The sequence below is a fragment of the Coregonus clupeaformis genome, unplaced genomic scaffold, assembly GCF_020615455.1.
Source record: "Coregonus clupeaformis isolate EN_2021a unplaced genomic scaffold, ASM2061545v1 scaf0796, whole genome shotgun sequence".
Lineage (NCBI taxonomy): Eukaryota > Metazoa > Chordata > Actinopteri > Salmoniformes > Salmonidae > Coregonus > Coregonus clupeaformis.
In genome coordinates, this window is record NW_025534251.1 from 160,001 (window position 1) to 185,890 (window position 25,890).

The 25,890-nt window shown below is 56.4% G+C and overlaps 1 protein-coding gene across 1 annotated transcript in view; it reads left to right on the forward strand.

Annotated features, from left to right (window-relative positions):
* The window catches only part of LOC123481301 (serine hydroxymethyltransferase, cytosolic-like), a 77,817-nt gene that overhangs the window by 30,432 nt on the left and 21,495 nt on the right, over window positions 1-25,890 (forward strand). The window contains exons 6-8 of the mRNA XM_045216779.1: window positions 7,953-8,034; window positions 9,370-9,582; window positions 11,063-11,064. Of these exons, the coding sequence (XP_045072714.1) occupies window positions 7,953-8,034; window positions 9,370-9,582; window positions 11,063-11,064 (297 nt within the window). The remainder of the gene's footprint in view (window positions 1-7,952; window positions 8,035-9,369; window positions 9,583-11,062; window positions 11,065-25,890) is intronic.

Here is a 25,890-nt window from a genome sequence, read left to right on the forward strand (position 1 = left end):
ATAGAGAGACACCACAGAGAGACAGCGTATAGAGACACACCACAGAGAGACAGCGTATAGAGACACACCACAGAGAGACAGCGTATAGAGACACACCACAGAGAGACAGCGTATAGAAGACACACCACAGAGAGACAGCGTATAGAAGACACACCACAGAGAGACAGCGTATAGAGAGACACACCACAGAGAGACAGCGTATAGAGAGACACACCACAGAGAGACAGCGTATAGAGAGACACCACAGAGAGACAGCGTATAGAGACACACCACAGAGAGACAGCGTATAGAGAGACACCACAGAGAGACAGTGTATAGAGACACACCACAGAGAGACACCACAGAGAGACAGCGTATAGAGACACACCACAGAGAGACAGCGTATAGAGACACACCACAGAGAGACAGCGTATAGAGAGACACCACAGAGAGACAGCGTATAGAGACACACCACAGAGAGACAGCGTATAGAGACACACCACAGAGAGACAGCGTATAGAGACACACCACAGAGAGACAGCGTATAGAGACACACCACAGAGAGACAGCGTATAGAGAGACACACCACAGAGAGACAGCGTATAGAGACACACCACAGAGAGACAGCGTATAGAGAGACACCACAGAGAGACAGCGTATAGAGAGACACACCACAGAGAGACAGCGTATAGAGAGACACACCACAGAGAGACAGCGTATAGAGAGACACACCACAGAGAGACAGCGTATAGAGACACACCACAGAGAGACAGCGTATAGAGAGACACACCACAGAGAGACAGCGTATAGAGAGACACACCACAGAGAGACAGCGTATAGAGGACACACCACAGAGAGACAGCGTATAGAGACACACCACAGAGAGACAGCGTATAGAGAGACACCACAGAGAGACAGCGTATAGAGAGACACCACAGAGAGACAGCGTATATAGAGACACACCACAGAGAGACAGCGTATAGAGAGACACACCACAGAGAGACAGCGTATAGACACACCACAGAGAGACAGCATATAGAAGACACACCACAGAGAGACAGCGTATAGAGACACACCACAGAGAGAGACAGCGTATAGAGAGACACACCACAGAGAGACAGCGTATAGAGAGACACACCACAGAGACAGCGTATAGAGAGACACACCACAGAGAGACAGCGTATAGAGAGACACACCACAGAGAGACAGCGTATAGAGAGACACACCACAGAGAGACAGCGTATAGAGAGACACACCACAGAGAGACAGCGTATAGACACACCACAGAGAGACAGCATATAGAAGACACACCACAGAGAGACAGCGTATAGAGACACACCACAGAGAGACAGCGTATAGAGAGACACACCACAGAGAGACAGCGTATAGAGAGACACCACAGAGAGACAGCGTATAGACACACCACAGAGAGACAGCATATAGAAGACACACCACAGAGAGACAGCGTATAGAGACACACCACAGAAAAACAGCGTATAGAGAGACACACCACAGAGAGACAGCGTATAGAGACACACCACAGAGAGACAGCGTATAGAGAGACACACCACAGAGAGACAGCGTATAGAGACACACCACAGAGAGACAGCGTATAGAGAGACACACCACAGAGAGACAGCGTATAGAGAGACACACCACAGATAGACAGCGTATAGAGAGACACACCACAGAGAGACAGCGTATAGAGGACACACCACAGAGAGACGGCGTATAGAGAGACACCACAGAGAGACAGCGTATAGAGAGACACCACAGAGAGACAGCGTATATAGAAGACACACCACAGAGAGACAGCGTATAGAAGACACACCACAGAGAGACAGCGTATAGAGACACACCACAGAGAGACAGCGTATAGAGAGACACACCACAGAGAGACAGCGTATAGAGACACACCACAGAGAGACAGCGTATAGAAGACACACCACAGAGAGACAGCGTATAGAGAGACACCACAGAGAGACAGCGTATAGAAGACACACCACAGAGAGACAGCGTATAGAAGACACACCACAGAGAGACAGCGTATAGAGACACACCACAGAGAGACAGCGTATAGAGAGACACCACAGAGACACACCACAGAGAGACAGCATATAGAAGACACACCACAGAGAGACAGCGTATAGAAGACACACCACAGAGAGACAGCGTATAGAGACACACCACAGAGAGACAGCGTATAGAGACACACCACAGAGAGACAGCGTATAGAGAGACACACCACAGAGAGACAGCGTATAGAGAGACACACCACAGAGAGACAGCGTATAGAGGACACACCACAGAGAGACAGCGTATAGAGAGACACCACAGAGAGACAGTGTATAGAGACATACCACAGAGAGACACCACAGAGAGACAGCGTATAGAGACACACCACAGAGAGACAGCGTATAGAGAGACACCACAGAGAGACAGCGTATAGAGACACACCACAGAGAGACAGCGTATAGAGACACACCACAGAGAGACAGTGTATAGAGACACACCACAGAGAGACAGTGTATAGAGACACACCACAGAGAGACAGCGTATAGAGACACACCACAGAGAGACAGCGTATAGAGACACACCACAGAGGGACAGCGTAGAGAGACACACCACAGAGAGACAGCGTATAGAGACACACCACAGAGAGACAGCGTATAGAGAGACACCACAGAGAGACAGCGTATAGAGAGACACACCACAGAGAGACAGCGTATAGAGAGACACCACAGAGAGACAGCGTATGAGAGACACCACAGAGAGACAGCGTATAGAGACACACCACAGAGAGACAGCGTATAGAGACACACCACAGAGAGACAGCGTATAGAGAGACACACCACAGAGAGACAGCGTATAGAGAGACACCACAGAGAGACAGCGTATAGAGAGACACACCACAGAGAGACAGCGTATAGAGAGACACACCACAGAGAGACAGCGTATAGAGACACACCACAGAGAGACAGCGTATAGAGAGACACACCACAGAGAGACAGCGTATAGAGAGACACACCACAGAGAGACAGCGTATAGAGAGACACACCACAGAGAGACAGCGTATAGAGAGACACACCACAGAGAGACAGCGTATAGAGACACACCACAGAGAGACAGCGTATAGAGAGACACCACAGAGACACACCACAGAGAGACAGCATATAGAAGACACACCACAGAGAGACAGCGTATAGAGACACACCACAGAGAGACAGCGTATAGAAGACACACCACAGAGAGACAGCGTATAGAGACACACCACAGAGAGACAGCGTATAGAGAGACACACCACAGAGAGACAGCGTATAGAAGCACACACCACAGAGAGACAGCGTATAGAGAGACACCACAGAGAGACAGCGTATAGAAGACACACCACAGAGAGACAGCGTATAGAAGACACACCACAGAGAGACAGCGTATAGAGACACACCACAGAGAGACAGCGTATAGAGACACACCACAGAGAGACAGCGTATAGAGACACACCACAGAGAGACAGCGTATAGAGAGACACCACAGAGACACACCACAGAGAGACAGCATATAGAAGACACACCACAGAGAGACAGCGTATAGAGACACACCACAGAGAGACAGCGTATAGAAGACACACCACAGAGAGACAGCGTATAGAGACACACCACAGAGAGACAGCGTATAGAGAGACACACCACAGAGAGACAGCGTATAGAGAGACACACCACAGAGAGACAGCGTATAGAGAGACACACCACAGAGAGAGACAGCGTATAGAGACACACCACAGAGAGACAGCGTATAGAAGACACACCACAGAGAGACAGCGTATAGAGAGACACACCACAGAGAGACAGCGTATAGAAGACACACCACAGAGAGACAGCGTATAGAGAGACACACCACAGAGAGACAGCGTATAGAAGACACACCACAGAGAGACAGCGTATAGAGACACACCACAGAGAGACAGCGTATAGAGAGACACACCACAGAGAGACAGCGTATAGAGAGACACACCACAGAGAGACAGCGTATAGAAGACACACCACAGAGAGACAGCGTATAGAGACACACCACAGAGGTTATTTGAGATCAAAGTCCTTAAAAATTCCTAGGAGACTTTTCCAGACGGACTCGGCCTGCCTGTCCAGCCAAGGTAACCATAGGGAGAACAGAACTGTCTTGACACCCAGTTCTATCACCAGAACAGAGCTGGACCCTGACTCGGCCTGCCTGTCCAGCCAAGGTAACCATAGGGAGAACAGAACTGTCTTGACACCCAGTTCTATCACCAGAACAGAGCTGGACCCTGACTCGGCCTGCCTGTCCAGCCAAGGTAACCATAGGGAGAACAGAACTGTCTTGACCCCCAGTTCTATCACCAGAACAGAGCTGGACCCTGACTCGGCCTGCCTGTCCAGCCAAGGTAACCATAGGGAGAACAGAACTGTCTTGACACCCAGTTCTATCACCAGAACAGAGCTGGACCCTGACTCGGCCTGCCTGTCCAGCCAAGGTAACCATAGGGAGAACAGAACTGTCTTGACACCCAGTTCTATCACCAGAACAGAGCTGGACCCTGACTCGGCCTGCCTGTCCAGCCAAGGTAACCATAGGGAGAACAGAACTGTCTTGACACCCAGTTCTATCACCAGAACAGAGCTGGACCCTGACTCGGCCTGCCTGTCCAGCCAAGGTAACCATAGGGAGAACAGAACTGTCTTGACACCCAGTTCTATCACCAGAACAGAGCTGGACCCTGACTCGGCCTGCCTATCCAGCCAAGGTAACCATAGGGAGAACAGAACTGTCTTGACACCCAGTTCTATCACCAGAACAGAGCTGGACCCTGACTCGGCCTGCCTGTCCAGCCAAGGTAACCATAGGGAGAACAGAACTGTCTTGACCCCCAGTTCTATCACCAGAACAGAGCTGGACCCTGACTCGGCCTGCCTGTCCAGCCAAGGTAACCATAGGGAGAACAGAACTGTCTTGACACCCAGTTCTATCACCAGAACAGAGCTGGACCCTGACTCGGCCTGCCTGTCCAGCCAAGGTAACCATAGGGAGAACAGAACTGTCTTGACACCCAGTTCTATCACCAGAACAGAGCTGGACCCTGACTCGGCCTGCCTGTCCAGCCAAGGTAACCATAGGGAGAACAGAACTGTCTTGACACCCAGTTCTATCACCAGAACAGAGCTGGACCCTGACTCGGCCTGCCTGTCCAGCCAAGGTAACCATAGGGGAGAACAGAACTGTCTTGACACCCAGTTCTATCACCAGAACAGAGCTGGACCCTGACTCGGCCTGCCTGTCCAGCCAAGGTAACCATAGGGAGAACAGAACTGTCTTGACACCCAGTTCTATCACCAGAACAGAGCTGGACCTTGACCACAGTTACTTCATTGTTTCAGTGTTAGTTTTTCATGTTGTTATTCGGGCTGTGTGAAGGCCTTGACCAGGCGGTGTTGTCTCACTGACCTGTAGCCCCTCCCTCCTACCCTCCTCTACACCTGATTGGCTGATTCTAAGTTCTTTTTTAAATGCTGTGGTTAAGGGGCAGGATATGGGAAGTACTGCGCTGTCGTCTCTTATTGACCTATCGAATGGCTTTCCATACTGTACACCGCTCGTTACTGATTCAAAGATGGTCTGCGATCGGCATTGGATCAGGCGTCATGTGATTGGTTAAAACATTCCCTGACAGTGTTAAGTCAGGTTTCTGGGTCGAGAGCTTCAAGTTCCTCGGTGTACAAAATCACTAAGCAACTTTAAAGTTGTCCACGCGTGCGCAGTTGTGAAGAAGGCGCCTCTTCCCCCCTCAGGAAGTTGAAAAGGTTTGGCATGGGCCCTCAAATCCTCCGAGATCTACAGCTGTACCATTTGAGAGCGTGACCGTGAATATGCCTGCCAGCTGTTCTGCGCATTGCTCTGAGAAAGCGCCCTGGAATATCATCTAGGCCCCCCGCGGTCTTGCGGGTGTTGACCTTGATGAAAGACTTTACCCACGTCGGCCTCGGAGAGAGCGAGAGATCACCCCTATCTTCTGGGTCGGTGGCGGCCCTCACACTCGGCACGGTGTTGTTGTTATTGTCAAAACGTACATAAAATGCATTGAGTTGGTCTGGAAGAGAGGCATCGTTTTGGGCAGATCACAGCTGGGTCTTTCTTTTGTAATCCGTAATGGACTGTATCCCCTGCCACATGCAGCGGGCGTCGGAGCCTGTGGAATAGGATTCCACCTTATTCCTATATTGTCCTTTTTGCTCGTTTGATGACTCTGCTGAGGTCATAGCGGGACTTCCTGTACTTGTTCCTGTCCTCAGCCGTAGCCTCAGGATAGCCCTGTGTGCGGAAGCCCTGTTCTTTAGCTTAGCGCCAACCCTCGGTGTTAATCCAGGGCTTTTGATTGGGGAAGCATGACTGTAAATTGCTTTGGATAAAAGCGTCTGCTAAATGGCATATTATTATTATTAGGTAGTTCGCGACCCAATGCTAACTAGCGCAATGACTGGAAGTCTATGGTTATCTGCTGGCACGCATAAGACTTCCAGAGAGAGGGAGGTTAAACAGCAATGACTGGAAGTCTATGGTTATCTGCTAGCACGCATAAGACTTCCAGAGAGAGGGAAGGTTAAACAGCAATGACTGGAAGTCTATGGTTATCTGCTAGCACGCATAAGACTTCCAGAGAGAGGGGAGGTTAAACAGCAATGACTGGAAGTCTATGGTTATCTGCTAGCACGCATAAGACTTCCAGAGAGAGGGAGGTTAAACAGCAATAGGTGTAGCGGACATGAGTCGGTCACGTGATGAGGTAGCCCCCGCCCCCCCCCTGCGAACTTCAAGAGGAAACGCCGACGTTACAGAAGCAAGAAGGGGGAGGGGTCCCGGCGAGATTAAGACGAAGGGAATCAAGGGCCTCATTGCCAAAACCCAGAAGTGTTCCTTTAAAGGCAGTGTAGCACCGATTTTCTCATTGCCAGAAACGCATCATATAATAGTAACTCAGAGAAAACATTCCCAAATTACAAACTCTTAAATCAATTGTTATGTTTTTTTCTAAAAGTTGGGTTTTATTTTTTATTTTTTATATTTTTAATCTGCCCTTAACTTCAGAAATCATCTAACTGATCCAAACTAACCAGCTGTTGGTAGCTTTAACGGCTGACGCTGTCATAGAGAGTAGGAGCTCGTGAGTCGTTCTCAAGGTGTTTGCGGTGGTTCGGTCGTTCTGTGGCTCTTGGGGAGTTTGCTGTAATGCAGCCGGCCTAAACTGAGAAATAATGTGACGCCTCGGCCGTGGATCCAATCGCGGATCGGGTGGCATTTCGGGAAGAAAAGCGCTGGCGCCGTTGCTTTCTTTGGAGGGGTGAATTCTGGTCCATGGGGGAAAGTGTATTTGTGGATCTTTTAGGATCAATGTGGTCACAGTTGCTTCCCGTTGAAGACGCCAGTAGATAACGCTGTCCTCCTCCTCCATTTTCTTTCTAGCTGACAAACACTACGTATACAAAAGTATGTGGACACTTCCCCCCTTTCAAATGAGTGAATTCGGCTGTTTCAGCCACATCCGTTTGCTGACAGGTGTATAAAATCGAGCACACGGCCATGCAATCTCCATAGACAAACATTTGGCAGTAGAATGGCCTTTATTGAAGAGCTCAGTGACTTTTCAATGTGGGGCACCGTCACCGTCGTAGGATTAATATTAATAATTAATAAATAATTAATATTAATAATTAGGAGGATATGCCGTCACCTCGGTTGCAACACTCACTACTGAGTTCCAAAACTGCCTATAATAATATAATAATAATATATGCAATTTTTTTAGACGCTTTTATTCAAAGTGACTTAGTCATGCGTGCATACATCTTATGGTTGGTCTCAGCAGGAATCAAACCCTGGCGTTTGCAAGCACTTTGCGCTACCAACTGAGCTCCAATCTGTGATGTGAATCTGTGTTGTATCAGGTGAATCCAGACACTGGCCTCATCAACTATGACCGACTGGAGGAGAACGCCCGGCTGTTCCACCCCAGACTGATCATCGCAGGTAACACACACACACACACATCACACCATACACACACACACACACACACACACACACACACCACCACACACACACACACACCAACGCCCGGCTGTTCCACCCCAAACTGATCATCGCAGGTAACACGCATCGCACCACACACACACACACACACACACACACACACACACACACACACACACACACACACACACACACACACACACACACACACCACACACACACACACCACACACACACACACACACACACACACACACACCACCACCACACACACCACCACCACACACACCACCACCACACACACCAACGCCCGGCTGTTCCACCCCAGACTGATCATCGCAGGTAACACGATCGCACCCACACACACACACACACACACACACACACACACACACACACACACACACACACACACACACACCACACACACACCACCACACACACACACACACACACACACACACACACACACACACACACACACACACCACCACCACACACACCAACGCCCGGCTGTTCCACCCCAAACTGATCATCGCAGGTAACACGCATCGCACCACACACACACACACACACACACACACACACACACACACACACACACACACACACACACACACACACACACCACCACACACACACACACACACACACACACACACACACACACACACACACCACCACCACCACCACCACCACACACACACACACACACCACCACCATCACCACCACCACACACACACACACACACACACACACACACACACACACACACACACACACACACACACACACACACACACCACCACACCACCACCACACACACACACACACACACACACACACACCACCACACACCACACCACCACCACACACACACACACACACACACACACACCACCACACACCACACCACCACCACACACACACACACACACACACACACACCACCACACACACACACACACACACACCCAGCAGGTCCTGTCGCCAGCTGTGTGACATTGTGTCCATTCAGACAATAGATCCGATCTGCTCAGGGACAGAACATTCTGAGGATATGGACTCACTGTTTTTTTACGGTTTTCATTGTATCTTTTGGGCCTGGTTTCGCAGACCCAGAATCTCCATTGAAATAGCTTGTAGAGGACTAGTTTTTCCAGTGCCATTATCTGGAAAAACTTTAGCCGTGATTTGTTGTGCATCTTTTTGACTACAAAAAACATAGAAATCCATGGTTTTCCCCAGTTGATGTTGGGATGGTGCTGAATGAAGATGGAGGTTGAAAATCGGGACCATTTCCTGTTAATTGTTCCCCATCTTCTCTCCAGGTACCAGCTGTTATTCCCGTAACCTTGACTACGCTCGGCTGCGTCGCATTGCTGATGAGAACGGTGCGTTCCTATTGGCCGACATGGCACACATCAGTGGACTGGTGGCGGCCGGGGTCGTCCCATCTCCGTTCGAGTACTGTGACGTGGTCTCCACGACGACCCACAAGACGCTGCGGGGCTGTCGCTCTGGGGTCATCTTCTACAGAAAGGGTACGGAGGGGAGGGGGGGGGCTGTCGCTCTGGGGTCATCTTCTACAGAAAGGGTACGGAGAGGAGGGGGGCTGTCGCTCTGGGGTCATCTTCTACAGAAAGGGTACGGAGAGGAGAGGGGGGGCTGTCACTCTGGGGTCATCTTCTACAGAAAGGGTACGGAGAGGAGAGGGGGGCTGTCACTCTGGGGTCATCTTCTACAGAAAGGGTACGGAGAGGAGAGGGGGGCTGTCGCTCTGGGGTCATCTTCTACAGAAAGGGCAATGAGAGGAGGGGGGGCTGTCGCTCTGGGGTCATCTTCTACAGAAAGGGTACGGAGGGGGGGGGGCTGTCGCTCTGGGGTCATCTTCTACAGAAAGGGTACGGAGAGGAGAGGGGGGGGGCTGTCGCTCTGGGGTCATCTTCTACAGAAAGGGTACGGAGAGGAGGGGGGCTGTCGCTCTGGGGTCATCTTCTACAGAAAGGGTACGGAGAGGAGAGGGGGGCTGTCGCTCTGGGGTCATCTTCTACAGAAAGGGGGGGGCTGTCGCTCTGGGGTCATCTTCTACAGAAAGGGTACGGAGAGGAGGGGGGGGGGCTGTCGCTCTGGGGTCATCTTCTACAGAAAGGGGGGGGGGCTGTCGCTCTGGGGTCATCTTCACAGAAAGGGTACGGAGAGGGAGAGGGGGCTGTCGCTCTGGGGTCATCTTCTACAGAAAGGGTACGGAGGGAGAGGGGGGCTGTCGCTCTGGGGTCATCTTCTACAGAAAGGGTACGGAGAGGGAGGGGGGCTGTCGCTCTGGGGTCATCTTCTACAGAAAGGGCACGGAGAGGAGAGGGGGGGCTGTCGCTCTGGGGTCATCTTCTACAGAAAGGGTACGGAGAGGAGAGGGGGGCTGTCGCTCTGGGGTCATCTTCTACAGAAAGTACGGAGAGGAGAGGGGGGCTGTCGCTCTGGGGTCATCTTCTACAGAAAGGGTACGGAGAGGAGAGGGGGGCTGTCGCTCTGGGGTCATCTTCACAGAAAGGGCACGGAGGGAGGGGGGGCTGTCGCTCTGGGGTCATCTTCTACAGAAAGGGCAATGGAGGAGGGGGGGCTGTCGCTCTGGGGTCATCTTCTACAGAAAGGGTACGGAGAGGAGGGGGGGGCTGTCGCTCTGGGGTCATCTTCTACAGAAAGGGTACGGAGAGGGAGGGGGGCTGTCGCTCTGGGGTCATCTTCTACAGAAAGGGTACGGAGAGGAGAGGGGGGGCTGTCGCTCTGGGGTCATCTTCTACAGAAAGGGTAATGAGAGGAGAGGGGGGGGCTGTCGCTCTGGGGTCATCTTCTACAGAAAGGGTACGGAGAGGAGAGGGGGGGCTGTCGCTCTGGGGTCATCTTCTACAGAAAGGGTACGGAGAGGAGAGGGGGCTGTCGCTCTGGGGTCATCTTCAGAAAGGGGGCACTGGGGTCAGAAAGGGTACGGGGGGCTGTCGCTCTGGGGTCATCTTCTACAGAAAGGGGTAGAGGAGGGGGCTGTCGCTCTGGGGTCATCTTCTACAGAAAGGGCGGAGGGAGAGGGGGCTGTCGCTCTGGGGTCATCTTCTACAGAAAGGGCACGGAGAGGAGAGGGGGGCTGTCGCTCTGGGGTCATCTTCTACAGAAAGGGTACGGAGAGGAGGGGGGCTGTCGCTCTGGGGTCATCTTCTACAGAAAGGTACGGAGAGGGGGGGCTGTCGCTCTGGGGGTCATCTTCTACAGAAAGGGTACGGAGAGGAGAGGGGGGCTGTCGCTCTGGGGTCATCTTCTACAGAAAGGGTACGAGAGGGGGGCTGTCGCTCTGGGGTCATCTTCTACAGAAAGGGCACGGAGGAGGAGGGGGGCTGTCGCTCTGGGGGTCATCTTCTACAGAAAGGGTACGGGGAGAGGGGGGCTGTCGCTCTGGGGTCATCTTCTACAGAAAGGGCACGGGGGGGGGCTGTCGCTCTGGGGTCATCTTCTACAGAAAGGGTACGGAGAGGGGGGGCTGTCGCTCTGGGGTCATCTTCTACAGAAAGGGTACGGAGGGGGGCTGTCGCTCTGGGGTCATCTTCTACAGAAAGGGTACGGAGAGGGGGGGGGCTGTCGCTCTGGGGTCATCTTCACAGAAAGGGTACGGAGAGGAGGGGGGCTGTCGCTCTGGGGTCATCTTCTACAGAAAGGGTACGGAGAGGAGGGGGGGCTGTCGCTCTGGGGTCATCTTCTACAGAAAGGGTACGGAGAGGAGAGGGGGGGCTGTCGCTCTGGGGTCATCTTCTACAGAAAGGGTAACGGAGGGGGGCTGTCGCTCTGGGGTCATCTTCTACAGAAAGGGTACGGAGAGGGGGGCTGTCGCTCTGGGGTCATCTTCTACAGAAAGGGTACGGAGAGGAGGGGGGCTGTCGCTCTGGGGTCATCTTCTACAGAAAGGGCACGGGGAGGAGGGGGCTGTCGCTCTGGGGTCATCTTCTACAGAAAGGGCAGGGGGGGCTGTCGCTCTGGGGTCATCTTCTACAGAAAGGGTACGGGGAAAGGGGGGCTGTCGCTCTGGGGTCATCTTCTACAGAAAGGGTACGGAGAGGGAGGGGGCTGTCGCTCTGGGGTCATCTTCTACAGAAAGGGTACGGAGAGGGGAGGAGGGGGCTGTCGCTCTGGGGTCATCTTCTACAGAAAGGGCACGGAGAGGAGAGGGGGGGGGCTGTCGCTCTGGGGTCATCTTCTACAGAAAGGGTACGGAGAGGGGGGGCTGTCGCTCTGGGGTCATCTTCTACAGAAAGGGTACGGAGAGGGGGGGCTGTCGCTCTGGGGTCATCTTCTACAGAAAGGGTACGGAGAGGGAGGGGGGCTGTCGCTCTGGGGTCATCTTCTACAGAAAGGGTACGGAGGGGGGGCTGTCGCTCTGGGGTCATCTTCTACAGAAAGGGTACGGAGGAGAGGGGGGCTGTCGCTCTGGGGTCATCTTCACAGAAAGGGTACGGAGAGGAGGGGGGGCTGTCGCTCTGGGGTCATCTTCTACAGAAAGGGTACGGAGAGGAGAGGGGGGGGGCTGTCGCTCTGGGGTCATCTTCTACAGAAAGGGTACGGAGGGGGGGCTGTCGCTCTGGGGTCATCTTCTACAGAAAGGGTACGGAGAGGAGAGGGGGGGCTGTCGCTCTGGGGTCATCTTCTACAGAAAGGGCACGGAGAGGAGGGGCTGTCGCCTGTGGTCATCTTCTACAGAAAGGGCAGGAGAGGGGGGGCTGTCGCTCTGGGGTCATCTTCTACAGAAAGGGTAGGAGGGGGGGGGCTGTCGCTCTGGGGTCATCTTCTACAGAAAGGGCACGGAGGGGGGCTGTCGCTCTGGGGTCATCTTCTACAGAAAGGGTACGAGGGAGAGGGGGGCTGTCGCTCTGGGTCATCTTCTACAGAAAGGGCACGGAGGGAGGGGGGGCTGTCGCTCTGGGGTCATCTTCTACAGAAAGGGTACGGAGGGGGGGGCTGTCGCTCTGGGGTCATCTTCTACAGAGAGGGGGGCACGGGGGGGGCTGTCGCTCTGGGGTCATCTTCTACAGAAAGGGTAATGGAGGGGGCTGTCGCTCTGGGGTCATCTTCTACAGAAAGGGCAAGGAGAGGAGGGGGGCTGTCGCTCTGGGGTCATCTTCTACAGAAAGGGTACGGAGAGGAGAGGGGGGCTGTCGCTCTGGGGTCATCTTCTACAGAAAGGGTACGGAGAGGGGGGGGCTGTCGCTCTGGGGTCATCTTCTACAGAAAGGGTACGGAGAGAGGGGGCTGTCGCTCTGGGGTCATCTTCTACAGAAAGGGCACGGAGAGGGGGCTGTCGCTCTGGGGTCATCTTCACAGAAAGGGTACGGAGGGCTGTCGCTCTGGGGTCATCTTCACAGAAAGGGTACGGAGGGGAGGGGGGGCTGTCGCTCTGGGGTCATCTTCTACAGAAAGGGTACGGAGAGGAGAGGGGGGGGCTGTCGCTCTGGGGGTCATCTTCTACAGAAAGGGTACGGAGAGGAGAGGGGGCTGTCGCTCTGGGGTCATCTTCTACAGAAAGGGTACGGGGGGGGCTGTCGCTCTGGGGTCATCTTCTACAGAAAGGGTACAGAGGGGGGCTGTCGCTCTGGGGTCATCTTCTACAGAAAGGGTACGGAGAGGAGAGGGGGGGCTGTCGCTCTGGGGTCATCTTCTACAGAAAGGGTACGGAGGGGGGCTGTCGCTCTGGGGTCATCTTCTACAGAAAGGGCACGGAGAGGGGGGGCTGTCGCTCTGGGGTCATCTTCTACAGAAAGGGTACGGAGAGGGGGGCTGTCGCTCTGGGGTCATCTTCTACAGAAAGGGTACGGGGGGGCTGTCGCTCTGGGGTCATCTTCTACAGAAAGGGTACGGAGAGGGAGGGGGCTGTCGCTCTGGGGTCATCTTCTACAGAAAGGGTACGGAGGGAGAGGGGGGCTGTCGCTCTGGGGTCATCTTCTACAGAAAGGGTACGGAGAGGGGGGGGCTGTCGCTCTGGGGTCATCTTCTACAGAAAGGGAACGGAGGGGGGGGCTGTCGCTCTGGGGTCATCTTCTACAGAAAGGGTACGGAGAGGAGAGGGGGGCTGTCGCTCTGGGGTCATCTTCTACAGAAAGGGTACGGGAAGGGGGGGCTGTCGCTCTGGGGGTCATCTTCTACAGAAAGGGTACGGGGGGGGGCTGTCGCTCTGGGGTCATCTTCTACAGAAAGGGTACGGAGAGGAGAGGGGGGGCTGTCGCTCTGGGGTCATCTTCTACAGAAAGGGTACGGAGAGAGAGGGGGGGCTGTCGCTCTGGGGTCATCTTCTACAGAAAGGGCAAGGGAGGGGGGGGCTGTCGCTCTGGGGTCATCTTCTACAGAAAGGGTACGGAGAGGGGGGGGCTGTCGCTCTGGGGTCATCTTCACAGAAAGGGTACGGAGGGGGGCTGTCGCTCTGGGGTCATCTTCTACAGAAAGGGTACGGAGAGGAGAGGGCTGTCGCTCTGGGGTCATCTTCTACAGAAAGGGTACGGAGAGGAGGGGGGCTGTCGCTCTGGGGTCATCTTCTACAGAAAGGGCAGGAGGGGGCTGTCGCTCTGGGGTCATCTTCACAGAAAGGGCACGGGGGGGGCTGTCGCTCTGGGGTCATCTTCTACAGAAAGGGTACGGAGAGGGGGGCTGTCGCTCTGGGGTCATCTTCTACAGAAAGGGCACGGAGAGGAGGGGGGGCTGTCGCTCTGGGGTCATCTTCTACAGAAAGGGTACGGAGAGGAGAGGGGGGCTGTCGCTCTGGGGGTCATCTTCTACAGAAAGGGTACGGAGAGAGAGGGGGGCTGTCGCTCTGGGGTCATCTTCTACAGAAAGGGCACGGAGAGGGGGGGGCTGTCGCTCTGAGGTCATCTTCTACAGAAAGGGTACGGGGGGGCTGTCGCTCTGGTCATCTTCCACAGAAAGGGAACGGGAGGAGGGGGGCTGTCGCTCTGGGGTCATCTTCTACAGAAAGGGTACGGGGAGGGGGCTGTCGCTCTGGGGTCATCTTCACAGAAAGGGTACGGAGAGGAGGGGGGGGCTGCGTCTGGGGTCATCTTCTACAGAAAGGGTACGGGGGGGGGGCTGTCGCTCTGGGGTCATCTTCTACAGAAAGGGTACGGAGGGGGGGGCTGTCGCTCTGGGGTCATCTTCTACAGAAAGGGTACGGAGAGGAGAGGGGGGGCTGTCGCTCTGGGGTCATCTTCTACAGAAAGGGTACGGAGAGGAGAGGGGGGCTGTCGCTCTGGGGTCATCTTCTACAGAAAGGGCACGGAGGGGGGGGCTGTCGCTCTGGGGTCATCTTCTACAGAAAGGGTACGGAGAGGGGGGGGCTGTCGCTCTGGGGGTCATCTTCTACAGAAAGGGTACGGAGAGGGGGGGCTGTCGCTCTGGGGTCATCTTCACAGAAAGGGTACGGAGGAGGGGGGCTGTCGCTCTGGGGTCATCTTCTACAGAAAGGGTACGGAGAGGGGGTGTGTCTGGGGTCATCTTCTACAGAAAGGGTACGGAGAGGAGAGGGGGGCTGTCGCTCTGGGGTCATCTTCTACAGAAAGGGTACGGAGGAAGGGACAGAAAGGGTACGGAGAGGAGGGGGGCTGTCGCTCTGGGGGTCATCTTCTACAGAAAGGGTACGGAGAGGAGAGGGGGGCTGTCGCTCTGGGGTCATCTTCTACAGAAAGGGTACGGAGAGGAGGGGGGCTGTCACTCTGGGGTCATCTTCTACAGAAAGGGTACGGAGAGGAAGGGGGGCTGTCGCTCTGGGTCATCTTCTACAGAAAGGGTACGGAGAGGAGGGGGCTGTCGCTCTGGGGTCATCTTCTACAGAAAGGGTACGGAGAGGGGGGCTGTCGCTCTGGGGTCATCTTCTACAGAAAGGGTACGGAGAGGAGGGGGCTGTCGCTCTGGGGTCATCTTCTACAGAAAGGGCAGGAGAGGAGGGGGGGCTGTCGCTCTGGGGTCATCTTCTACAGAAAGGGTAGAGAGAGGAGGGGGCTGTCGCTCTGGGGTCATCTTCTACAGAAAGGGTACGGGGGGGGGGGCTGTCGCTCTGGGGTCATCTTCTACAGAAAGGGTACGGAGGAGGAGAGGGGGGGCTGTCGCTCTGGGGTCATCTTCTACAGAAAGGGCACGGAGAGGAGGGGGGCTGTCGCTCTGGGGTCATCTTCTACAGAAAGGGTAAGGGAGGGGGGCTGTCGCTCTGGGGTCATCTTCTACAGAAAGGGTACGGAGAGGGGGCTGTCGCTCTGGGGTCATCTTCTACAGAAAGGGTACGGAGAGGAGGGGGGCTGTCGCTCTGGGGTCATCTTCTACAGAAAGGGTACGGGAGAGGGGGGCTGTGCTCTGGGGTCATCTTCTACAGAAAGGGCAGGAGAGGGGGGCTGTCGCTCTGGGGTCATCTTCTACAGAAAGGGTACGGAGGAGGGGGCTGTCGCTCGGGGTCATCTTCTACAGAAAGGGTACGGAGGGGGCTGTCGCTCTGGGGTCATCTTCTACAGAAAGGGTACGGAGAGGAGAGGGGGGGCTGTCGCTCTGGGGTCATCTTCTACAGAAAGGGCACGGGGGGGGGGCTGTCGCTCTGGGGGTCATCTTCTACAGAAAGGGCACGGGAGGAGAGGGGGCTGTCGCTCTGGGGTCATCTTCTACAGAAAGGGTACGGGAGAGGGGGGGGGCTGTCGCTCTGGGGTCATCTTCTACAGAAAGGGTACGGAGAGGGGGGCTGTGGGGTCATCTTCTACAGAAAGGGCGTGACGGAGAGGAGAGGGGGGCTGTCGCTCTGGGGTCATCTTCTACAGAAAGGGTACGAGGAGAGGGGGGCTGTCGCTCTGGGGTCATCTTCTACAGAAAGGGTACGGAGAGGAGAGGGGGGGCTGTCGCTCTGGGGTCATCTTCTACAGAAAGGGTACGGAGAGAGAGAGGGGGGCTGTCACTCTGGGGGTCATCTTCTACAGAAAGGGTACGGAGGGGGGGGGCTGTCGCTCTGGGGTCATCTTCTACAGAAAGGTACGGAGAGGGGGGGCTGTCGCCTGGGAGTCATCTTCACAGAAAGGGTACGGAGAGGAGGGGGGCTGTCGCTCTGGGGTCATCTTCTACAGAAAGGGGAAGGGGGGGGGGGGGCTGTCGCTCTGGGGTCATCTTCTACAGAAAGGGTACGGAGAGGAGGGGGGGCTGTCGCTCTGGGGTCATCTTCTACAGAAAGGGTACGGAGAGGAGGGGGGCTGTCGCTCTGGGGGTCATCTTCTACAGAAAGGGTACGGAGAGGAGGGGGGGCTGTCGCCTGGGGTCATCTTCTACAGAAAGGGTACGGAGAGGGAGAGGGGGCTGTCGCTCTGGGGTCATCTTCTACAGAAAGGGTACGGAGAGGGGGGCTGTCGCTCTGGGGGCATCTTCTACAGAAAGGGCGGAGGAGGAGGGGGGCTGTCGCTCTGCGGTCATCTTCTACAGAAAGGGTACGGAGGGGGGCTGTCGCTCTGGGGTCATCTTCTACAGAAAGGGTACGGAGAGGAGGGGGGCTGTCGCTCTGGGGTCATCTTCTACAGAAAGGGCACGGGAGGGGGGGGCTGTCGCTCTGGGGTCATCTTCTACAGAAAGGGTACGGAGAGGAGAGGGGGGCTGTCGCTCTGGGGTATCTTCTACAGAAAGGGTACGGGGGGGCTGTCGCTCTGGGGTCATCTTCTACAGAAAGGGTACGGGAGGAGAGGGGGGGTCGCTTGGGGCATCTTCTACAGAAAGGGTACGGAGAGGAGGAGGGGGGGCTGTCGCTCTGGGGTCATCTTCTACAGAAAGGGTACGGAGAGGAGAGGGGGGGCTGTGCTCTGGGGTCATCTTCTACAGAAAGGGCACGGAGGAGGAGGGGGCTGTCGCTCTGGGGTCATCTTCTACAGAAAGGGTAGGAGAGGGGGGCTGTCGCTCTGGGGTCATCTTCTACAGAAAGGGTACGGAGGGGGGCAAGTCGCTCTGGGGTCATCTTCTACAGAAAGGGTACGGAGGGGGGGGGCTGTCGCTCTGGGGTCATCTTCTACAGAAAGGGTAACGGAGAGGAGGAGGGGGGCTGTCGCTCTGGGGGTCATCTTCTACAGAAAGGGTACGGAGGAGAGGGGGGCTGTCGCCTGGGGTCATCTTCTACAGAAAGGGTACGGAGGGAGGGGGGCTGTCGCTCTGGGGTCATCTTCTACAGAAAGGGCAGGGAGGGGGGCTGTCGCTCTGAGGTCATCTTCTACAGAAAGGGCACGGGAGGGGGGGGGGGGGCTGTCGCTCTGGGGTCATCTTCTACAGAAAGGGTACGGAGAGGAGGGGGGCTGTCGCTCTGGGGTCATCTTCTACAGAAAGGGTACGGAGAGGGGGGGGGGGCTGTCGCTCTGGGGTCATCTTCTACAGAAAGGGTACGGAGGGGGGCTGTCGCTCTGGGGTCATCTTCTACAGAAAGGGCAGGAGGGAGGGGGGGCTGTCGCTCTGGGGGTCATCTTCTACAGAAAGGGCACGGAGAGGGGGGCTGTCGCTCTGGGGGTCATCTTCTACAGAAAGGGTACGGAGAGGGGAGGGGGCTGTCGCTCTGGGGTCATCTTCTACAGAAAGGTACGGAAGGAGGGGGCTGTCGCTCTGGGGTCATCTTCTACAGAAAGGGTACGGAGGGGGCTGTCGCTCTGGGGTCATCTTCTACAGAAAGGGTACGGAGAGGGGGCTGTCGCTCTGGGGTCATCTTCTACAGAAAGGGTACGGAGGGGTGTCGCTCTGGGGCATCTTCACAGAAAGGGTACGGAGAGGAGGGGGGGCTGTCGCTCTGGGGTCATCTTCTACAGAAAGGGACGGAGAGGAGAGGGGGGCTGTCGCTCTGGGGGTCATCTTCTACAGAAAGGGTACGGAGGGGGCTGTCGCTCTGGGGTCATCTTCTACAGAAAGGGTACGGAGAGGAGGGGGGGCTGTCGCTCTGGGGTCATCTTCTACAGAAAGGGTACGGAGGAAGGGGGGGGCTGTCGCTCTGGGTCATCTTCTACAGAAAGGGAACGGAGAGGAGAGGGGGGGCTGTGTCTGGGGGTCATCTTCTACAGAAAGGGTACGGAGGGGGCTGTCGCTCTGGGGTCATCTTCTACAGAAAGGGTACGGAGAGGAGAAGGGGGGCTGTCGCTCTGGTCATCTTCTACAGAAAGGGTACGGAGAGGAGGGGCTGTGCTCTGGGGTCATCTTCTACAGAAAGGGTACGGAGAGGAAGGGGGGCGTCGCTCTGGGGTCATCTTCTACAGAAAGGGCACGGAGAAGGGGGGCTGTGTCTGGGGTCATCTTCTACAGAAAGGGTAGAGAGGAGAGGGGGGGCTGTCGCTCTGGGGTCATCTTCACAGAAAGGGTACGGAGAGGAGGGGGCTGTCGCTCTGGGGGTCATCTTCTACAGAAAGGGTACGAGAGAGGGGGGCTGTCGCTCTGGGGCCATCTTCACAGAAAGGGTCGAGGAGGGGGGCTGTGCTCTGGGGTCATCTTCTACAGAAAGGGTACGGAGAGGAGAGGGGGGCTGTCGCTCTGGGGTCATCTTCACAGAAAGGGTAAGGGAGGGGGGGCTGTCGCTCTGGGGTCATCTTCTACAGAAAGGGAACGGAGAGAAGGGGGGGGCTGTCGCTCTGGGGTCATCTTCTACAGAAAGGGTACGGAGAGGAGAGGGGGGCTGTCGCTCTGGGGGTCATCTTCTACAGAAAGGGTCACGGAGAGGAGGGGGGCTGTCAGCTCTGGGGTCATCTTCTACAGAAAGGGTACGGAGGAGAGGGGGCCGTCGTCTGGGGTCATCTTCACAGAAAGGGTACGGAGAGGAGGGGGGCTGTCGCTCTGTCATCTTCTACAGAAAGGGTACGGAGAGAGGGGGGGCTGTCGCTCGGGGTCATCTTCTACAGAAAGGGACGGGAGGAGGGGGGCTGTCGCTCTGGGGTCATCTTCACAGAAAGGGTACGGAGAGGGGGGGGCTGTCGCTCTGGGGCATCTTCTACAGAAAGGGTACGGAGGGGGCTGTGCCTGGGGTCATCTTCTACAGAAAGGGTACGGAGGGGGGGCAGTCGCTCTGGGGTCATCTTCACAGAAAGGTACGGAGAGGAAGGGGGCGGTCTGGGGTCATCTTCTACAGAAAGGGTACGGAGAGGAGAGGAGGGGGGCTGTCGCTCTGGGGTATCTTCTACAGAAAGGGTACGGAGAGGAGAGGGGGGCTGTCGCTCTGGGGTCATCTTCTACAGAAAGGGTACGGAGAGGAGAGGGGGGCTGTCGCTCTGGGGTCATCTTCTACAGAAAGGTACGGGGGGCGTCGTGGGCATCTTCTACAAAATACAGGGGGCTGTGTCTGGGGTCATCTCTACAGAAAGGGTACGGAGGGGGCTGTCGCTCTGGGGTCATCTTCTACAGAAAGGGCACGGAGAGGAGAGGGGGTGTGTCTGGGGTCATCTTCTACAGAAAGGGTACGGAGGGGGGCTGTCGCTCTGGGGTCATCTTCTACAGAAAGGGTACGGAGAGGAGAGGGGGGCTGTCGCTCTGGGGTCATCTTCTACAGAAAGGGTACGGAGAGGGGGGGGCTGTCGCTCGGGGTCATCTTCTACAGAAAGGTACGGAGAGGAGAGGGGGGGCTGTCGCTCTGGGGTCATCTTCTACAGAAAGGGTACGGAGAGGAGAGGGGGGCTGTCGCTCTGGGGTCATCTTCACAGAAAGGGACGGAGAGAGAGGGGGGCTGTCGCTCTGGGGTCATCTTCACAGAAAGGGCAACGGAGAGGAGGGGGCGTCGCTCTGGGTCATCTTCTACAGAAAGGGTACGGAGAGGGGGGGGCTGTGTCTGGGGTCATCTTCTACAGAAAGGGCAAGGAGAAGGGGGGCTGTCGCTCGGGGCATCTTCTACAGAAAGGGTACGGAGAGGGGGCTGTCACTCTGGGGTACTCACAGAAAGGGACGGAGGGGGCTGTCGTCTGGGGTCATCTTCTACAGAAAGGGCACGAGAGGAGGGGGGCTGTCGCTCTGGGGTCATCTTCTACAGAAAGGGTACGGAGGGGGCTGTTGCTCTGGGGTCATCTTACAGAAAGGGGTGGGGGGGGCTGTCGCTCTGGGGTCATCTTCTACAGAAAGGGCACGGGGGGAGGGCTGTCGCTGGGGTCATCTTCACAGAAAGGGTAAGAGGGGGGCTGTCGCTCTGGGGTCATCTTCACAGAAAGGGTAACGGAGAGGGGGGCTGTCACTCTGGGAGTCATCTTCTACAGAAAGGGTACGGAGAGGAGGGGGGCTGTCGCTCTGGGGGTCATCTTCTACAGAAAGGGTAATGGGAGAGGAGGGGGGGGCTGTCGCTCTGGGGTCATCTTCACAGAAAGGTAACGGAGAGGAGGGGGGGGCTGTCGCTCTGGGGTCATCTTCACAGAAAGGGAGGAGAGGAGGGGGGCTGTCGCTGGGTCATCTTCTACAGAAAGGGTACGGAGAGGAGAGGGGGGCTGTGTCTGGGGTCATCTTCTACAGAAAGAGTAGGAGGGGGGCTGTCGTCTGGGGTCATCTTCTACAGAAAGGGCACGGAGAGGAGAGGGGGGCTGTCGCTCTGGGTCATCTTCTACAGAAAGGGTACGGAGAGGAGAGGGGGGGGCTGTCGCTCTGGGGTCATCTTCTACAGAAAGGGTACGGGGGGGGGGGGCTGTCGCTCTGGGGTCATCTTCACAGAAAGGGTAGGGAGGAGGGGGGCTGTCGCTCTGGGGTCATCTTCTACAGAAAGGGTACGGAAGGGGGCTGTCGATCGGGTCATCTTCTACAGAAAGGGTACGGAGGGGTGGCTGGGGTCATCTTCTACAGAAAGGGTACGGAGAGGAGAGGGGGGCTGTCGCTCTGGGGGTCATCTTCTACAGAAAGGGTACGGAGAGGAGAGGGGGGCTGTCGCTCTGGGGTCATCTTCACAGAAAGGGTACGGAGGGGGGCTGTGCTCTGGGGTCATCTTCTACAGAAAGGGTACGGGAGGAGAGGGGGCTGTCGCTCTGGGGTCATCTTCTACAGAAAGGGTACGGAGGGGGGCTGTCGCTCTGGGGTATCTTCTACAGAAAGGGTACGGAGAGGGAGGGGGGGCTGTCGCTCTGGGGTCATCTTCACAGAAAGGGTACGGAGAGGAGAGGGGGGGCTGTCGCTCTGGGGTCATCTTCTACAGAAAGGGTACGGAGAGGATGGGGGCTGTCGCTCTGGGGTCATCTTCACAGAAAGGGGGGGGGGCTGTCCTCTGGGGTCATCTTCTACAGAAAGAGTACGGAGAGGAGGGGGGTCGCTCTGGGGTCATCTCTACAGAAAGGAGGGGGGCTGTCGCTCTGTCATCTTCACAGAAAGGGCAGGAGGGGGGCTGTCGCTCTGGGGTCATCTTCTACAGAAAGGGACGGAGGAGAGGGGGCTGTCGTCTGGTCATCTTCCACAGAAAGGGTACGAGGGGGGCTGTCGCTCTGGGGTCATCTTCTACAGAAAGGGTACGGAGAGGAGGGGGGCTGTCGCTCTGGGGTCATCTTCTACAGAAAGGGTACGGAGAGGGGGGCTGTCGCTCTGGGGTCATCTTCACAGAAAGGGCTATGGAGAGGAGAGGGGGGGCTGTCGCTCTGGGGTCATCTTCTACAAGAAAGGGTATGGAGAGGAGAGGGGGCTGTCGCTCTGGGGTCATCTTCTACAGAAAGGGCACGGAGGGGGCAGTCGCTCGGGGTCATCTTCACAGAAAGGGAGGAGGAGAGGGGGCTGTCGCTCTGGGGTCATCTTCTACAGAAAGGGAAGGAGGGGGGCTGTCGTCCTTGGGGTCATCTTCACAGAAAGGGTACGGAGGGGGCTGGTTCGCTCTAGGGGTCATCTTCTACAGAAAGGGTACGGAGGAGGGGGCTGTCGCTCTGGGGTCATCTTCTACAGAAAGGGAACGGAGAGGAGGGGGCTGTCGCTCTGGGGTCATCTTCTACAGAAAGGGTACGGAGAGGGGGGCTGTGCTCTGGGGTCATCTTCACAGAAAGGGTACGGGGGTGTCGCTCTGGGGTCATCTTCTACAGAAAGGGTACGGAGAGAAGGGGGGCTGTCGCTCTGGGGTCATCTTCTCAGAAAGGGTACGGGGAGGGGGCTGTCGCTCTGGGGTCATCTTCTACAGAAAGGGGAGGGGGCTGTCGCTCTGGGGTCATCTTCTACAGAAAGGGTACGGAGGGGGCTGTCGCTTCTAGGGGTCATCTTCTACAGAAAGGGTACGGAGGGGGGCTGTCGCTCTGGGGTCATCTTCTACAGAAAGGGAATACGGAGGAGGGGGCTGTCGCTCTGGGGTCATCTTCACAGAAAGGGGTACGGAGAGGGGGCTGTCGCTCTGGGGTCATCTTCTACAGAAAGGGTACGAGGGGGCTGTCGCTCTGGGGTCATCTTCTCACAGAAAGGGTACGGAGAGGAGAGGGGGGCTGTCGCTCTGGGGTCATCTTCTACAGAAAGGGTACGGAGAGGAGAGGGCTGTCGCTCTGGGGTCATCTTCTACAGAAAGGGTACGGGGGGGGGGAGTCGCTCTGGGTGTCATCTTACAGAAAGGGTACGGGGGGCTGTCGCTCTGGGGTCATCTTCTCACAGAAAGGGCACGGAGGGGGGCTGTCGCTCTGGGGTCATCTTCTACAGAAAGGGCAATGGAGAGGGGGGCTGTCGCTCTGGGGTCATCTTCTACAGAAAGGGTACGGAGGGGGGCTGTCGCTCTGGGGTCATCTTCTACAGAAAAGGTAACGGAGAGGAGGGGGGGCTGTCGCTCTGGGGTAATCTTCTACAGAAAGGGTACGGAGAGGAGAGGGGGCTGTCGCTCTGGGGTCATCTTCTACAGAAAGGGTACGGGAGGAGGGGGCTGTCGCTCTGGGGTCATCTCTCTACAGAAAGGTACGGAGAGGAGAGGGGGGGCTGTCTCTGGGTCATCTTCCACAGAAAGGGCACGGAGAAGGGGCTGTCGTCTGGGGTCATCTTCTACAGAAAGGGTACGGAGAGGGAGAGGGGGGCTGTCGCTCTGGGTGCATCTTCTACAGAAAGGGTACGGGGGGGTGTCGCTCGGGGTCATCTTCTACAGAAAGGGTACGGAGAGGAGAGGGGGGCTGTCGCTCTGGGGTCATCTTCTACAGAAAGGGCACGGAGGGGGGGCTGTCGCTCTGGGGTCATCTTCTACAGAAAGAGGAGGAGGAGGGGGCTGTCGCTCTGGGGTCATCTTCTACAGAAAGGGTACGGAGAGGAGAGGGGGGCTGTCGCTCTGGGGTCATCTTCTACAGAAAGGGTACGGAGGAGAGGGGGGGGCTGCCGCTCTGGGGTCATCTTCTACAGAAAGGGTACGAGAGGAGAGGGGGGCTGTCGCTCTGGGTGTCATCTTCTACAGAAAGAGAGGAGGGGGGCTGTCGCTGTGGGGTCATCTTCTACAGAGAGGGGGCTGTCGCTCTGGGTCATCTTCTACAAAAGAGGGGGAGGGGCTGTCGTCTGGGGTCATCTTCTACAGAAAGGCAATGGAGAGGAAGGGGGCTGTCGCTCTGGGGGTCATCTTCTACAGAAAGGGCACAGGGGGGCTGTCGCTCTGGGGTCATCTTCTACCAGAAAGGGTAATGAGGGGGCTGTCGCTCTGGGGTCATCTTCTACAGAAAGGGTACGGAGAGGAGGGGGCTGTCGCTCTGGGGGTCATCTTCTACAGAAAGGGTACGGAGGGGGCTGTCGCTCTGGGGTCATCTTCTACAGAAAGGGCACGGAGAGGGGGGGCTGTCACTCTGGGGTCATCTTCTACAGAAAGGGCACGGGAGAGGGGGGCTGTCGCTCTGGGGTCATCTTCTACAGAAAGGGCACGGGGGGGCTGTCGCTCTGGGGGTCATCTTCTACAGAAAGGGTACGGAGAGGAGAGGGGGGCTGTCGCCTGGGTCATCTTCACAGAAAGGGTACGGAGGGGGCTGTCGCTCTGGGGTCATCTTCTACAGAAAGGGTACGGAGGGGAGGGCTGTCGCTCTGGGGTCATCTTCTACAGAAAGGGTACGAGGGGGCTGTGTGGGGTCATCTTCTACAGAAAGGGTACGGAGAGGAGGGGGCTGTCGCTCTGGGGGTCATCTTCTACAGAAAGGGAAATGGAGAGGAGAGGGGGCTGTCTCTGGGGTCATCTTCTGCAGAAAGGGAAGAGGGGGGGCTGTCGCTCTGGGGTCATCTTCTACAGAAAGGGTACGGAGAGAGAGGGGGGCTGTCGCTCTGGGGTCATCTTCTACAGAAAGGGTACGGAGGGGGGCTGTCGCTCTGGGGTCATCTTCTACAGAAAGGGTACGGAGAGGAGAGGGGGGGCTGTCGCTCTGGGGTCATCTTCTACAGAAAGGGTACGGGGGCGTCGCTCTGGGGTCATCTTCTACAGAAAGGGTACGGAGAGGAGAGGGGGCTGTCGCTCTGGGGTCATCTTCACAGAAAGGGTACGGAGGGGGGTTGTCGCTCTGGGGTCATCTTCTACAGAGAGGGGAGGGGGCTGTCGCTCTGGGGTCATCTTCTACAGAAAGGGTACGGAGAGGAGAGGGGGGCTGTCGCTCTGGGGTCATCTTCTACAGAAAGGGTACGGGGGAGGAGAGAGGGGGCTGTCGCTCTGGGGTCATCTTCTACAGAAAGGGTACGGAGAGGAGAGGGGGCTGTCGCTTGGTCATCTTCTACAGAAAGGGAACGGAGAGGAGAGGGGGCTGTCGCTCTGGGGTCATCTTCTACAGAAAGGGACGGAGAGGAGGGGGGCTGTTGCAGGTATCTTCTACAGAGAGCGGGGGCTGTCACTCTGGGGTCATCTTCTACAGAGAGCGGGGGGCTGTCGCTCTGGGGTCATCTTCTACAGAAAGGTGCAACGGAGAGGAGGGGGCTGTCGCTCT